The sequence below is a fragment of the Lissotriton helveticus genome, assembly GCF_964261635.1.
Source record: "Lissotriton helveticus chromosome 1_1 unlocalized genomic scaffold, aLisHel1.1 SUPER_1_unloc_45, whole genome shotgun sequence".
Lineage (NCBI taxonomy): Eukaryota > Metazoa > Chordata > Amphibia > Caudata > Salamandridae > Lissotriton > Lissotriton helveticus.
This window is the reverse complement of record NW_027611687.1, coordinates 685955-699751: the sequence shown is the minus strand read 5'-3', so window position 1 is coordinate 699751 and position 13797 is coordinate 685955. Positions and strand designations below refer to the sequence as shown.

At 42.5% G+C, this 13797-nt stretch overlaps 1 protein-coding gene across 1 annotated transcript in view; it reads right to left on the bottom strand.

The window, feature by feature from the left end:
* LOC144806094 (uncharacterized) overlaps nt 1–10549 on the bottom strand; it is a 615705-nt gene extending 605156 nt beyond the window's left edge. Inside the window, 2 exon segments of the mRNA XM_078672530.1 lie at nt 4385–4388; nt 8680–10549. Of these exon segments, the coding sequence (XP_078528656.1) occupies nt 4385–4388; nt 8680–9834 (1159 nt within the window). The 5' untranslated portion in view covers nt 9835–10549.
* Between the last annotated feature and the right edge of the window lie 3248 nt (nt 10550–13797).

Genomic DNA, 13797 nt, shown 5'->3' with positions numbered 1-13797 from the left:
AAAATACTACGCGGAGCTCTACTCAGCAGACCACTCACAGACACTAGCTTCTAGCTCTCTCTTTCTGCAGGGTGTCCCCCTTCCCAGGCCCTCAGAGAGGGAAGTCCAGGCCCTGGGTGACTCTATCACGGACAAAGAAATTGGTGAGGTGATCTCATCAATCGCTACTCGTAAGACCCCCGGCCCGTATGGTCTCCCAGGGGAGTACTATGCGACATTCCGAGAAACCCTGATCCGCGACTCCACGCCCTATTTGAGGAGGTGCTGGAGAGAGGCGCCTTTCCTGCCGAAACTGACATGGCCACGGTCGTGGTTATATCTAAATCAGACCACCCTTGATCTCATGCTCTAATTATCGCCCGATCTCGCTTATAAATACTGAGATTAAAATGTATGCAACCATTCTCGCTACACGTCTTAAGCGGGTACTCCATACTCTCATACATCCTGATCAATGTGGCTTCATCCTGCATCACAGCACAAGACACTGCTTGAGATGCCTCCATGTGGCCCTCGTTCACCGCCACCTCCTTGGCCTATATTTGGCCCCACTACTACTCGACTTTGAAAAGGCCTTTGACACGGTCGACTGGCTATACCTAGGAAATGTGCTAGAGATACCGGGTTTGGCCCCCAATATAGGAAGCTGGTAAGGGTCCTCTACTCAAACCCATCAGCCAGGGCCCTCATTTACTGGGTACTCTCAGAGATATTTCCTATCAGGAGAGGAACCCGGCAGGAGTACCCTCTCTCTCCCCGCTTCTTCACTCTATCAATTGAGCCCTTTGCCTGTCTCATTCGGGCGGACGAGCAGATACAGGGTTGGCACTGGCAGGCCCTGCATCAAGACCAAATTGCTTTGTATGTGGACGATGTCCTGCTCTTCCTTGCCGAGCCAGCGCACTCCGGCCCTAGATGCCTCCAGATCTTTCAATCCTTTGAAGGAGCGGCGGGCGTACGCCTTAAACCAATCAAGTCAACCTTGATGCCCCTTCATGTGTCATGACAATGTGTAGATTGGCAAATAACCATTCCCCTACGGTGACTCTCCTTCAAATATCTCAGAATCTGGGTGGTGCTTCACCCGGCGTTGACCTGGTCCCTTAATGTCAACCCATTGCTCAAACGTACTAACGACGACTTCCGTCAATGGCAATCTCTTCCCCTCACCCCTTCGGTAGGATCGCTCTATTCAAAATGATGGTGCTCCCCCACCTCTTATATGTGATCCAAAACCTCCCACTACATCTTCCCCGTAGCTGTTGCATTGGGCTAGATGGTATGATCACGGCCTTCCTCTCGGGTGGTTCGAGGTCGCAGCTGGCCCTTATGCATTGCCAGAGGGGCCCATATGATGAATGGATGGGGATGATGAACTCTTTCTTGTACTATTTAGCCACCCGCCTTCTGGTGAACCTCGGCTGGTTCAATGGTGGAGTGTCTGATCTGGTCTACCGGCCGGAATTAGAAGGCCTCAGATTTCCCCGGATCCAAGCCATGCTCTATGGGGCCCCGGTTCCTCATCCTTTACCGGCAGTAAGTCGAACGGCCTTTCTGGTGTGGTGTTCAGCACTGCAGTACACTCACTGGGAGGCCAAAATCAAATTAGACGCCCCTCTGGCATGGTACTTTGCTGAAAGGAGTTGGGACTTTGGCGGGATTCTGGAAAAGGGACCTGATAGGAATCACTCACGTAGGGGATGTATGGAAGGGAGGACACCTGTACTCCTTCCATGACCTGCAGCAAGAGTACTCCCTACACTACTCAGTTCTGCAAGTACCTCCAGCTCCGACACGCCATTGCTCTTCACATTCCTGACAATACTGCATTCCCAGAGTTCAGTCTGTTGGAAGCTAAGCTCCTCAAGGGCAACCTGGGGAAAAGGGGGAGTGTCTCAAATCTACTGGTCTCTGATAAACAACTCTCCATCCACCCTAGACTCCCTCAAGACCCACTGGAAACATCGGCTTGGCCCCCTGGAGGAGGAGGACTGGAGATATGCATTGACAGCCCCTAGGATACTAACCATATCGGCCAGGCTTCGTCTAATTCAAATGTACTAACTCCATTGCGCATACCTCATCCCTGTTCGATTGCACTGAGCGGGCTTCCTCACGACCCCAAGATGCCCGTGTTGTGAGATGGAACCCGTGGACTTCTGGTCTGGTCCTGTGCCTCCCTCTCCAAGTACTGGGTTTCGATAGTGGGTGAACTGAGTGAGGAATTGGGCTGGATGATCCCCCTTAGTCCTCCTTCCCTACTCCTAGGGGTGATGGACGGCTCCCGAGCAGATAAACTGTTCCTAGGGAGGGCCATCACGGTGGCCAAAAGAGACATTGCAGCTGCCTGGAAGGACTCTTCATCTCCATCCATTGCGAAATGGTGTAAAGGAGTAGACTGGAGCGCCATCCAAGAAAAATCAGTGTACGAGGCAAGGGGCTGCCCGGAAAAATACAAACGTATATGAGGCAAATGGGTGGGATTGTTGAACTAACGGTACAATGGCGAGGGTTAGAGGTTCTCAGGTGTAATATGGGTTCAATCCGAGTATATGCCTTGCGGGGGGAAATTCTGGCAATGTGATTAATTGTATCATATGTCACAGTGAGGCACTGTTCTATGTTGTTGCTTACAAAACCAATAAAATGTATTATTAAAAATAAAAAAATCCATCTGGATTGAAAATTATCCTTCACCATGTATTGAAGATCTTATCATGGCTGTTGGTCAGTCCAATATAAAATTATATCTTAGCGGAGGGTACCATCAAGGGGTCTTGGATGAACAATCCTGTCATCTCACTTCTTTCGTCAAACCTTATGGAATGTTTCAGTTCTGCTGCATGCCATTTGGACTGGCCTGTGTTTTTCAGAAGGTTATATCTCAGAAGTTTGCGGAAATAATCATGTATTTGTTTTCAAGGATGATCTTCTAATTCATACAGATACAATTGAGACAGGTGACAGAGGTGTGGAACGTGCTTTATCTGTTTTGCAAACCAATGGGGTCACTTAAAGAGGACAAATGTACATTTTGTGTGAATAAGATCACATATTCAGTTCATGTGCTGTCAGGTGAAGGTGTGGAACCCAAACCCAGTTCTGTTGATGGCCACTGCTCAGCCAATCTCGCCCTCGTCACAGTTCCTCGTATCCAGAAAACCACCGCCGGAGGCAGATACTTCTCCTTCCCTACCAGCCTACGACAGACTCAGGACCTGCTGGCCTTCAGAAGACTTCTCAAGACCTGTCTCTTCGATCAGTAGCGCCCCCCCTACCTTCCCCCCAGCGCCTTGAGACCCTCACGGGTATGTAGCGTGAGGGTTTTGAGCTCCAAATGCATTGGGTATTGTTATTCACTTATGAAGATGTGCTTCCGTGTTTTGTGGCTTGGATCACGTGCAATTTACCATCTGTTAATAAATGAAATCTCTACAATACAACATTCTGGAATACATGGAGTAATTTCTTGACATCTGATCATGAAGAATTAAATAAATAACATGCTGTGCGCCCGTGCAAGGAACGCAAAGACAGCTCCACTTTTTCAAGTTTTGTATCAACATTAACATGTCAGGAGAATTTTGAACTAATTAAGAGATGCCTAGTGGAAGCCCCAGCACTTCATGCATACGTTGAAGGGTGTGAAATGTTACTAACAAGTGATGCCGGTGCCTTTGGTACAGGGGCTGTGTTGTCACAAGCAGATGGAGGAAAATAAATCACCACTGGTTTTGCTTTAAGAAGAATGAGCGATATGGAGGCAAGATATTCAGTAATAAAGAAAGACATGTCGGGTTGTGTGTGGGGCATATAATAGTTCAAATCATACTTACGAGGAAGGAGGTTTTACTTAAGAACTGACCGCGGGCCCCTGGGAGATAATATTTAGGGAAATAAGAAAATCACAAAGAGATTACAAAATGCGAGTGATTATTCACTTAAGATTCATTTCAGAATGAAGGTATATTCCATTAAACCAACACATCTATAGTACAGAAGAATACATCAATGTCAAAAATGTATTTAGGGAAATAACATAAAAAAACAAGCATTTGCAATGCAATAGGTTCGCATCTGCAAGCTTTTGGCATTGTAAATGACAGTGCCTTTCACTTCTTAGTTTTGATAATTAACACATAAATCAAAGACATTGTCATTTACAATAGCAACAGTTGAAATGTTTGAAAATGCTAGACTTATTTAATTTCAAAGAAGCGGCCGCCATTGTCCTGGGCTACTTGCAAAGTGAAAGCGAACACAGTGCTCTGAATCTTGCAAGAAAACATAATGCCTGCACAGTTGGACAAACTCATTAAAGAAAATAGTGCTTACAGAAAAAAGAAGACATACTGTGTAACAACAGTAAGGACGGTTTTTGAACTCCCCTTAAGTACTACCTCCCTTTGTTACAAACCTAAATGCAGTCGTCTTTCTGAAGCACCATATTGTACTTTTAATTTGATTTGTATAAAACGTATTAAACACTGAAGAAGCCACATACAGCTGGATCGGTCATGCTGCATGAAGGGTCGTGTAGATGTTGGTGCAGGTGGGGTGTGGAGATTTATAGGGGGAATGAAACATACTGATCTAAAAGGTGTAGGCGAGTGACAGATCTGGATACCTGCGCAAAAGCCAATCTTGTTTAGTGCTTAACAAGGGATCTCATGATGCCTCGTCACCGGTAGTAACCGCTATATAATTGCATTTACTACTTAAATCCTCCTTTTAGGAAAGGAAAAAAACTTGCCTCTGTGCTTTCTCAAAGTATTTAACTAAGCCCAATGTGACCTACAGACTCGGAAAGCGGTGAAATGCAGCGGCCATCTTCGAACTGGCTAATTATAAGGTAACAACGTCACGTTTCTTGAAACATCAAACAATCCTTCTATGCAGCCATACTCTTCAAGAGTTTCTTTTATTGACCGCACTACTAAAAGTTTTCCCAATCCATAATGACCACTAAGTCATGTCACTTACCCATAAAAACAAAAGAAGGACATCCGTAGGAACGTCATAATGACACATTATGATGAATTTGCAATTTTAAGAGTCTGTGAACAAATCTGTAACTGTGTGTTTGAAGAAACCAAACAAGAACAATTTGAGTATTTCCTTTTATTGCCTTGTTATTTAATCAGACTCAAATGTTTGCTTCAATGCTGATGCATTGGTATTGGAGCCACACCCGCAGGCAGGCTCTGATCCTCTTTCAAGACAGTTTCATGGGCCTCGGTGCAGTATTGATGGTCTGTGCTGAGTGTTGCCACAAGGAAAAAACAAAACCTGTCGTCCGCCGCCTCAGAGCCAACCAGACTCACCACTTGCTCAGTTGGCAGCGGTAACAACAGTCAAGGTGCCATCACTGGGAACAATGTGAGAGCCTCTCGGGAACTCTGGATTGTTTTTGTTTACGGCTGAGATAGACCACCTGCTGCGCAGCTCCTTAAAGCTACAGCGTTGTCGACGAGCAGGTAAACAAGCACGTGTCTGCCTTCTAGTGTGAGCGTGCGGTGGGAGCGTGGGAGCCTGTGAGGCAGGGAGGAGACACCATTCACGTGCACATCGTCTGTCTGGGCCCTCACATGGTTTGTCTCTCTTCGCGTACCAAACCCACAACAATAGTCTCGCCAAGGCGATGCAGCGCATGCGCTGTGTTCGCTAGGCGAGACCTAATAGCCACAAGACTGGCCTGACTGGCAACAAAAATTCAAGAATTTCATCTCACGGTTATTCATATTGCAGGAGGAAAAAACGTAAGAGCAGATTTTTTGTCAGGATACCATTTCATTGAGTCAAGCGAGAAGGATGTTTAGGATGAGGTTGAGGAATGTATCATTGCTAGTGTGGAGGATAGTTTCATTTTTTCTGGCATGGATGCATGGTGTGATGCTCTCAGAGGAGACGTTTTATTGATTTGTTGTGAAATTGGCGACCACAGGTTGGGTGAAATAGAAGTCAGTTGAAAATATGTTGCAACCTTATTGTAATGTGGCAAATGAGTTATCTATAGAGAATACTTTGTTGATAGGAGGAGAGAAGTTGACTCCTCCTGATTGCTTTAAACAAAGAAGTTTGGAAACTGTCCCCTCATGTCATCTAGGAGTGTCAGCCACTAAATGTAGGATATAGCATGATTTTTGATGGCCTGGTTTGCATCGTAAAGTGGAAGCACCGGTGAGAGGGTGTGTGCAGTGTTGTTAAAGTGATAAATGTTTGCACTCCTGTTTGAGGTGCACAATTGCCAAGTTCACACAGGACTGGGCCTTTCCCCCTCCTCCTTAGTTTTAATACTTACATGATTGTCTTGCAATTACAGTTTACACCGTGAAATCTTGATTTTCAAATTGTGATTAACTCAACGCGCTAGCCGTCTATCTGGACATGGGAGGAGGGGACTTGATCTACTACATTTATTTCGATCAGCGAGGATGAGTAAGTGGTGGTCAACAGATGGAAATCCTCTGGCTGTGAGTGTCTGTAGTTTGCAATTAAAGTTTTGATTGACCAACAGTGTTACATCAGGCCCCTCAGACCTCTCGATGAAAATGCGAGTGACTATTCACTTAAGATTTATTTTAGAATCAATGTATATTCCATGAAACCAACACATCTATAGTACAGAAGAATACATCAATGTCCAAAATGTATTTTAACATTAAACTAATCAATTCAAGTCGAGTCAAGTCAATACAAGCTTTATTCGATTAATTAAAATCATAAAAGCATTTCCAGCACAAATATACAAATAACAATTTCATATGATAAAAACATTTCATGTAAATAATTTGGTTAAAAAAGAAGAAGCATAAAAGAGAACAATTTCATATAATTACATGGATAGTGCAATAATGCAAATCATCAGAACGGCTAATGGTCAGTTGATTTAAATGCATATCATGGAATGATTGACTTCAATTGTTTAGACTTAATGCGTGTAGCTGCAACTAAAAAGCTTGCGACCCCGAATATTACTTTAGTGCTACTTAGGAGCTGTAGGTAGTGGAGAGCGGGACAAACTTGTATGAACCCTGCTTATCTCCGAATAGGTAATTAAAACTGTTTCCTACATTCCTCGTAGTAGCTACAAAACATAATAAAGTCCATCAGGGTTTGTTCAGAAAAATTGTCGCAGCTACAGGAGATAGAAGGATATAATTTACCCCATACTGGGTAATTCCCTAAGGAATATTGTATAATATTCAGTCTAAATCTTACAAGGAGATTGCGATGGAAGGGCCGAGACACAATGGACAAGTAGGGTTCCAATTTCGGGGTAGTCTGCAGTATATAATTGGCTCTTACTCCCGGTTTTTGGAGCTCTACTTCCTCCCGTTCCATCACCCTACGTTCCAGAAAATTATTCTTAATCCATTGCACATCACCTCTCTTAATGGTATTCGGGGCGGAATATAATTCAGGCCTACCCAATTTATAAAACTAATCAATTCATAAACACTGGTAGGAAACAAGGAGCAGCTGCATCAAAAGCACAATGTGATCCCACATCTAAAAATCATTATATGTTAGTTAAACATTCAAAGATACACAGACTAACTACAAGGATTCCGTAGTCTTTCACACCAATGATTAAACGAAAGCTGCAGATATATGTCCCAGAGCATCCTATCACTTGCAAGTAACCCAAGTTGCAGCTTCCCCCTAAAAGAGATTTGTGAGTTTAGCGTTTATAGAGTAATAGTGTTATTCCTTCCTTCGTCAAGGTAGAGTTTATAGAAATATGAACAAGCAGAACACCAGAGACAGCTCGGTATGACTGACACCGCCTTTCTTGCATTTCATGTTTGGTAAAATGAGCATCAATAAATTCGGTGATAACAGAACTCGTAATTGAAGAGACAAATGAGTGAACGGCATGTACTAAATAAGTTGTTGTTTGTATTATTTAGTGTAGAGAACAACCACTTAGGTCATATCAAGCTTTTATTCTAGGATATTTTTGGACAAATGTTGTTGGTAGCTTGCTTATTTTGCATGTTGCGTGACAGCTTGTCTTAGCTCTTCTAATGTTTGTCACTCCCCCGGAGTAAAGCCTCTTTGCCATCCTTCTGATTGGGCGACTTGTATAGTTGCACTGCTCACTCTTAGGAACTGCGTTTGTTTTTTGGTTGAACACTCCTTGGGAGTGCATGTGTTTTAGAGTTATGGATTTATGGGTTTTATCACTAATCCCTAAATCTTGCTGAAAATACTCTTGTCAGTCCAAGCATTCTGTTACTTTTACCAGTAGTGTGATCCGGTGTGCTTGGATGTTGTTCTTTATAACTCTGTTTCACTCAATAAAAACAAACATTTCTTTTCTATTAGTCCACATTATGCTCGTCTCCCAAAGTGTTTCCTGGTGCTTCATGTTTCTTCCTACCTGTAGAGAAATTAACAATCCCTGACATTAAACACTTTCATAATTCAACAAATATCTATGTTTTACTTCTTTCCTGCTAGCCGGGTCTTCTATCATCTACTTTTTATCATCTGGTATTTGAATGTTCCAAATAATTATAATGTTATAGTTTTCTGTAATTCCTTAATCTCCCAACAACTGCACTTGTTTGCTCCTTTGTATTTTGACAGATGCGTCAGTATTATTGTTAATGTACTTAAAATCTTGACGAATTCCCTGTACCTCGAGGATTATTTCAACGTGTGATCAATGACGGTGTGTTTTTGCTTATGGCGGTGTAGTATTGATAATCGACTAAAGGCCTTCGCGCATTCAGTGCACTTGTATGGCTTTTCCCCTGTGTGCGTTCTCTGATGCATCCTTAGATTTGAGGAGTTACTAAAACTATTTCCGCATTCACTGCAATGGTATGGTTTTTCCCCAGTGTGTGTTCTCTGATGACTTTGCAGGATTGATAACTGACTAAAACTCTTCACACATTCACTGCACTTGAATGGCTTTTCCCCGGTGTGAATCCGCAGATGAATCCTTAATGCTGAAGAGTCAATAAAACTACTTCCGCATTCGCTGCAATGGTAGGGTTTTTCCCCAGTGTGTGTTCGCTGATGGCTTTGTAAGTATGATAATTGACTAAAGCTCTTCACACATTCACTGCAATGGTATGGTTTTTCCCCTGTGTGTGTTCGCTGATGCCTGTGTAAGACTGATGATTGACTAAAGCTCTTCACACATTCACCGCACTTAAATGGCTTTTCCCCTGTGTGTGTTTGTTGGTGTCTTTGTAAGTTTCCTAATTGACTAAAGCTCTTCGCACATTCTGTGCATTTGAATGGTTTTTCCCCTGTGTGTGTTCGCCGATGAATTCTGAGAGTTGAGGAATCACTAAAACACCTTCCACATTCATTGCAATCATATGGTTTTTCTCCTGTGTGTGTTCGCTGATGTGTTTGTAGATATGGTAACCGACTAAAGCTCTTCACACACTCACTGCACTTGAATGGTTTTTCCCCCGTGTGTATTCGCTGATGATTCCTTAATGTTAAGGAATGTCTAAAGCTTTCTCCACAATCATTGCAATGGTATGGTTTTTCCCCAGTGTGTGTTCGCTGATGTCTTTGTAGGACTGATACATCACTAAAGCACTTGTCACATTCACTGCACCTGAATGGTTTTTCCCCTGTGTGTGCACGCTGATGATTCCTTAATGCTGAAGAGTAACTAAAACTACTCCCACATTCAGTGCACTCGAATGGTTTGTCACCTGTGTGTGTTTGCTGATGGTGATTTAGTTCTGATGATAAACTAAAGTTCTTGTTGCATGTGTAAGGTTCTTCTTTCTCGGTTAATGTCTCCGAGTCTGGTATATATTTGCCTGCATCCCATGAATGTGTTTCCTGAAGGGCAAACATGGCTGATAAAGCATTTGTGTTAGTCTCACATTCCCTGTATGTATGATATTTTGCACATTTGCTTTCTGATTTAATAAAGTGCAAATGTCACGAAACAGCTGCCACACTCAAGGTCACCAAAAAAACGTCGCACTCATAAAGAGTGCAAGGCTTCTTTGTGGGCGATAGTGTCTTTGGAATGGTTAAATGTTTTGCACAGTTAGGGATAATGATCCATCTTCCTTCTGGTCGGCACAAACTGGGACATAAACTTGTATTTTAGATAGCAGAACTCGTCTTTCTTTTACACGTCAATTGTCTGGCTCCACACCATTGTTCTTTACTCTGGTTCCTGTGGTTTGGCTAGAAAGGGTTTACCATACACCCAGCGCACTGAATGGTGGTCTGTTATCATTTCAAGAAAGCGGAGCACTGCTGTAAACACATCATTTCAATCCCAGGATCAAAGGTGGTGTTGGGCACCTGTTTACAATAAAGGGACTTTGTCAGTGTTGTTGCTTTAATTTTCCAGCGGTAATTTCTTAGTTTTGTGGAGTGGAGGTGCTCGGCTCAGACTCTTACATTCACTGAATTGCCCTTGACAGCTTCTTCCAGGATCCGTCAGTTAACGTTCAGGTTCGGCAATATGACGTCGCTGATGCCGCCTTGAATACTGGAGCTCAAGTCTTCATTTACAGTAGTATCTTCTAAATCCATTATCATTTCATGTACTCAAGGCTTGTTTCCTGTTGGATGTAAAATGATGTTAAATTACTAAATGTAAACATGAAAGAATTAAATACATTATGTTTAAATTGTGGTACAAGACATTTCTTCTTTACCATCTTTGAACGTTACAGAAGGATTTTTCATCATACACGGATATTTAACTAAATGCAATATCGAAGAAGTCACATCTTATTTACTTCAGAAAAGGAGGTGATTTGCCAGTGTTTACAAAGTAACTTAATAAAGAAGTGCGCTCACGGAGCGCCCACATGCGACAGGTACAGGTTTAGGTAGATGCATACGGTTAAGATTTCATTTAAACAAGAACAGATTGTAGAAAAAGAGGACTCAGGATGAGCTGCTGTTTCTTCAGTTTCAGGAAGTGCATAACAAAGGTAACTCTTCAGGAAGTGCATAACAAAAGTAAACTCTTCAGGAAGTGCATAACAAAGGTAAACTCTTCAGGAAGTACATAACAAGGGTAATGCAAGGCGCATTGTGTGGAAGAAGATATACTACGTAAATTACTGTTAACCCATGTATAGGTTGAATTTCATTTTGCAGTTCCTGTTATTACATTGGTCTTGTGCTCTTGTCTCTGAAGAGACTGAAACTGTGTATGTTCTGTTGAAGGTGTGCCAACACCAGGTGCAGGATGTTTTTATCTTGTGGGCTTTCTTGGAATATGCTTGCAGGCAGTTTCGGTGCACCCTGTGCGCGCCTCCTGATTATTGCCTGATCATAATGATTTATTTTTTGTCAACTGTCTTCAGTGTAATGTTCTCCTACGTGGCTCAAAATGTGTGCTAGGCTGCTGATTGTAACCCAAGGCAGGACAGTGCAGTTGATAGCTGGCTGTTCTCACTCGAGCAACAGCAAATAAACGTTGCTTCCTGACTGCTTACAACTGTGCTTGTCCATGCTTTATTTAGAATGAGTAGCTTGCTTTAATGAACGTTGATTCGGTCTTGTATTTAGTAACAGGTTTGAGTCACCATTTCTTGTTATATCAGTTTCGATTTTGTTCCACCTTACCACTGGTTGCTGTGTTAGTAAAAATTGTGACTGTGTAGGAACTTTTTGTAGCGACAAGCATTTAGAAGTGGCACAGTCCACACCTCCACCCAGTAGTCCAGTGTAGTATGTAATTACAAAAAGAGTCTCCAGACTGGCCTATTTCTGAAACAATGGCACGAATAAACTAAATCCAATCCAGATTTGCAACAGCCAGGAATAAGATCCTTTGAAAAAGTGAAGTTGGGTAAAGTGCGACAATATTTAATGGCTAGGGAAAGACAGGGAAAGATTTGATTATTACTATATGAGGCCTTATAATGTTGGGATGAACAAGCATGGGTCAGAAACTATGGGGTCCACTGGGAGAGAACAGTAAGGAGACAAGCACAAGCCTACAAAAGAAAGAGAACGCAGAAAACTGGTATCGATAGGATAAGAAGCAGAAATGTTGGCTTGTAAAGCTTATGGCCTAGATGTATCAAGATTCAATTTTGCGAATCTTAAATAGCGATTTTTAGCGAATCGCTATTTAGAATTCGCTAAATGGAATGTATGTAAAAAATTGCTTTTTTTAGCGATTCCTTATTATTCTTTATTTGCGAATTCGCATTTTGCGAATTCGCAAATAAGGAATAATTTCCCATGCATTCCTATGGGCCAGGAGACCCATAGGAATGATTGTGAAGTAATTCTCAAATTGCGAATTCGCAATTTGCTAATCGCAATTTGAGAATTATTTCAAGGGTGCAGGGGTGTCTCATGGACAGTACAAATAACAGTGTGTATCCCAGTCGTGGGACCCCAGGACCTAGCTCAGCTCAGGTCTATGATTGCTTTAAATCACTATGCCTTAGAGAAAGAAAAATTTCTTTCTAGTGTCCCCTCACTCACCGGGGTTTCCCCACGGTGACATGCTTCATCATTGGGGCCCTCCCAGTTCTCTACGAAAAGGGGCGTGCTGCGATTCACGAACTACGCAGGAGCACTTTTAGTGTGAATGACTATGTGTGGTGCAAAAAGAATAAGTGGAGTGGGTGTGTGAGTATTAAAAATACCATACTTAGTGGGCCTAACTGTTTTATTGAGCTCCTATGCAGGTATATTAAAAGTGGGGTTAATGTCACTGTAGGGCAACCTATAATGTGGTTGACTCAGTGATCAATATGGTCGACATGTTTCATGCTACCCCTAGCATTTCTTCGGGACCATGCAGGGACCAGCCCTGCATATGCCACTCCTAAATCCCAATCGTGGGGACAGTGAATTTATAACAATAATAAAGTGGTTTTATGCATGCATTTATATTAAAATACATACGTTCCTCTCAACTAGTAGGTGCTGTAAAATAAAGCATAATGTTAATAACAAACCTTCCCTGTGGGAAGGTACACATAGTACATTTGCATGCCACTCGCATTCTGTGTATAGAAGGATGATTTGTGCCATACTGGCGCGTGCAGGCTTACCAAAACATTAGTCCAAAACGTCGTGAAATTTGTTCGTGAATTCACACAAATAAACAAGACAGGACTTTTTTGTGACCAAACATTAGACATACACAACATATAATAGGTACACAGAAAAGATAAAGATCTCCAATAGTTACTTATTGAAACGAAAAATGACACTTCATGGTCTCGCTGGGGGGTCAATTTCACTTATGGGATACACTGCTGTAAAAACGGTGAATATATACAATGCTCTTTAGGTTGGAATCACCGTTACCATTGTGTTCGTAAATGATCACTTTGTTTCTTGGACTAGCTTTGTCCATTTACACAGAGATATGGTACTTACATCCTGTGTTGCGAAATCGCGCTTCTCTACCTACTCAGCACCTCCCCGGGACCGCATCTTACCTGGTCCCCACCGGCGTATTGGTTTTGTGTGTTCCGGTCTTGGAGCAGGGACGGAGACGCCCTCAAAAACTAGACCAGTTTAGACGTGGCGGCCATATTGGAAGTATGTCTTTGTCCGCGAAGCTTTAGAAAGGGAAAACGGCAGGTTTATTCAGAGTTGCCGAGTAACGCTGGCATTACTGGTTCAGGATAGACAGAAAGAAAATATTCCCACTTAGAACCATATCCGCATATCTATTTCTGCGTAGTGTGAATTTATTATTACCATCTACTCAAAAAAGGCGGGGAAATGATTTCGAATCCGAACCTTGTTCGCTTATTTAATTAAATTAAATTTTATTACGAATAGAAACAAACGAGGGAGGTAATACCCAATATT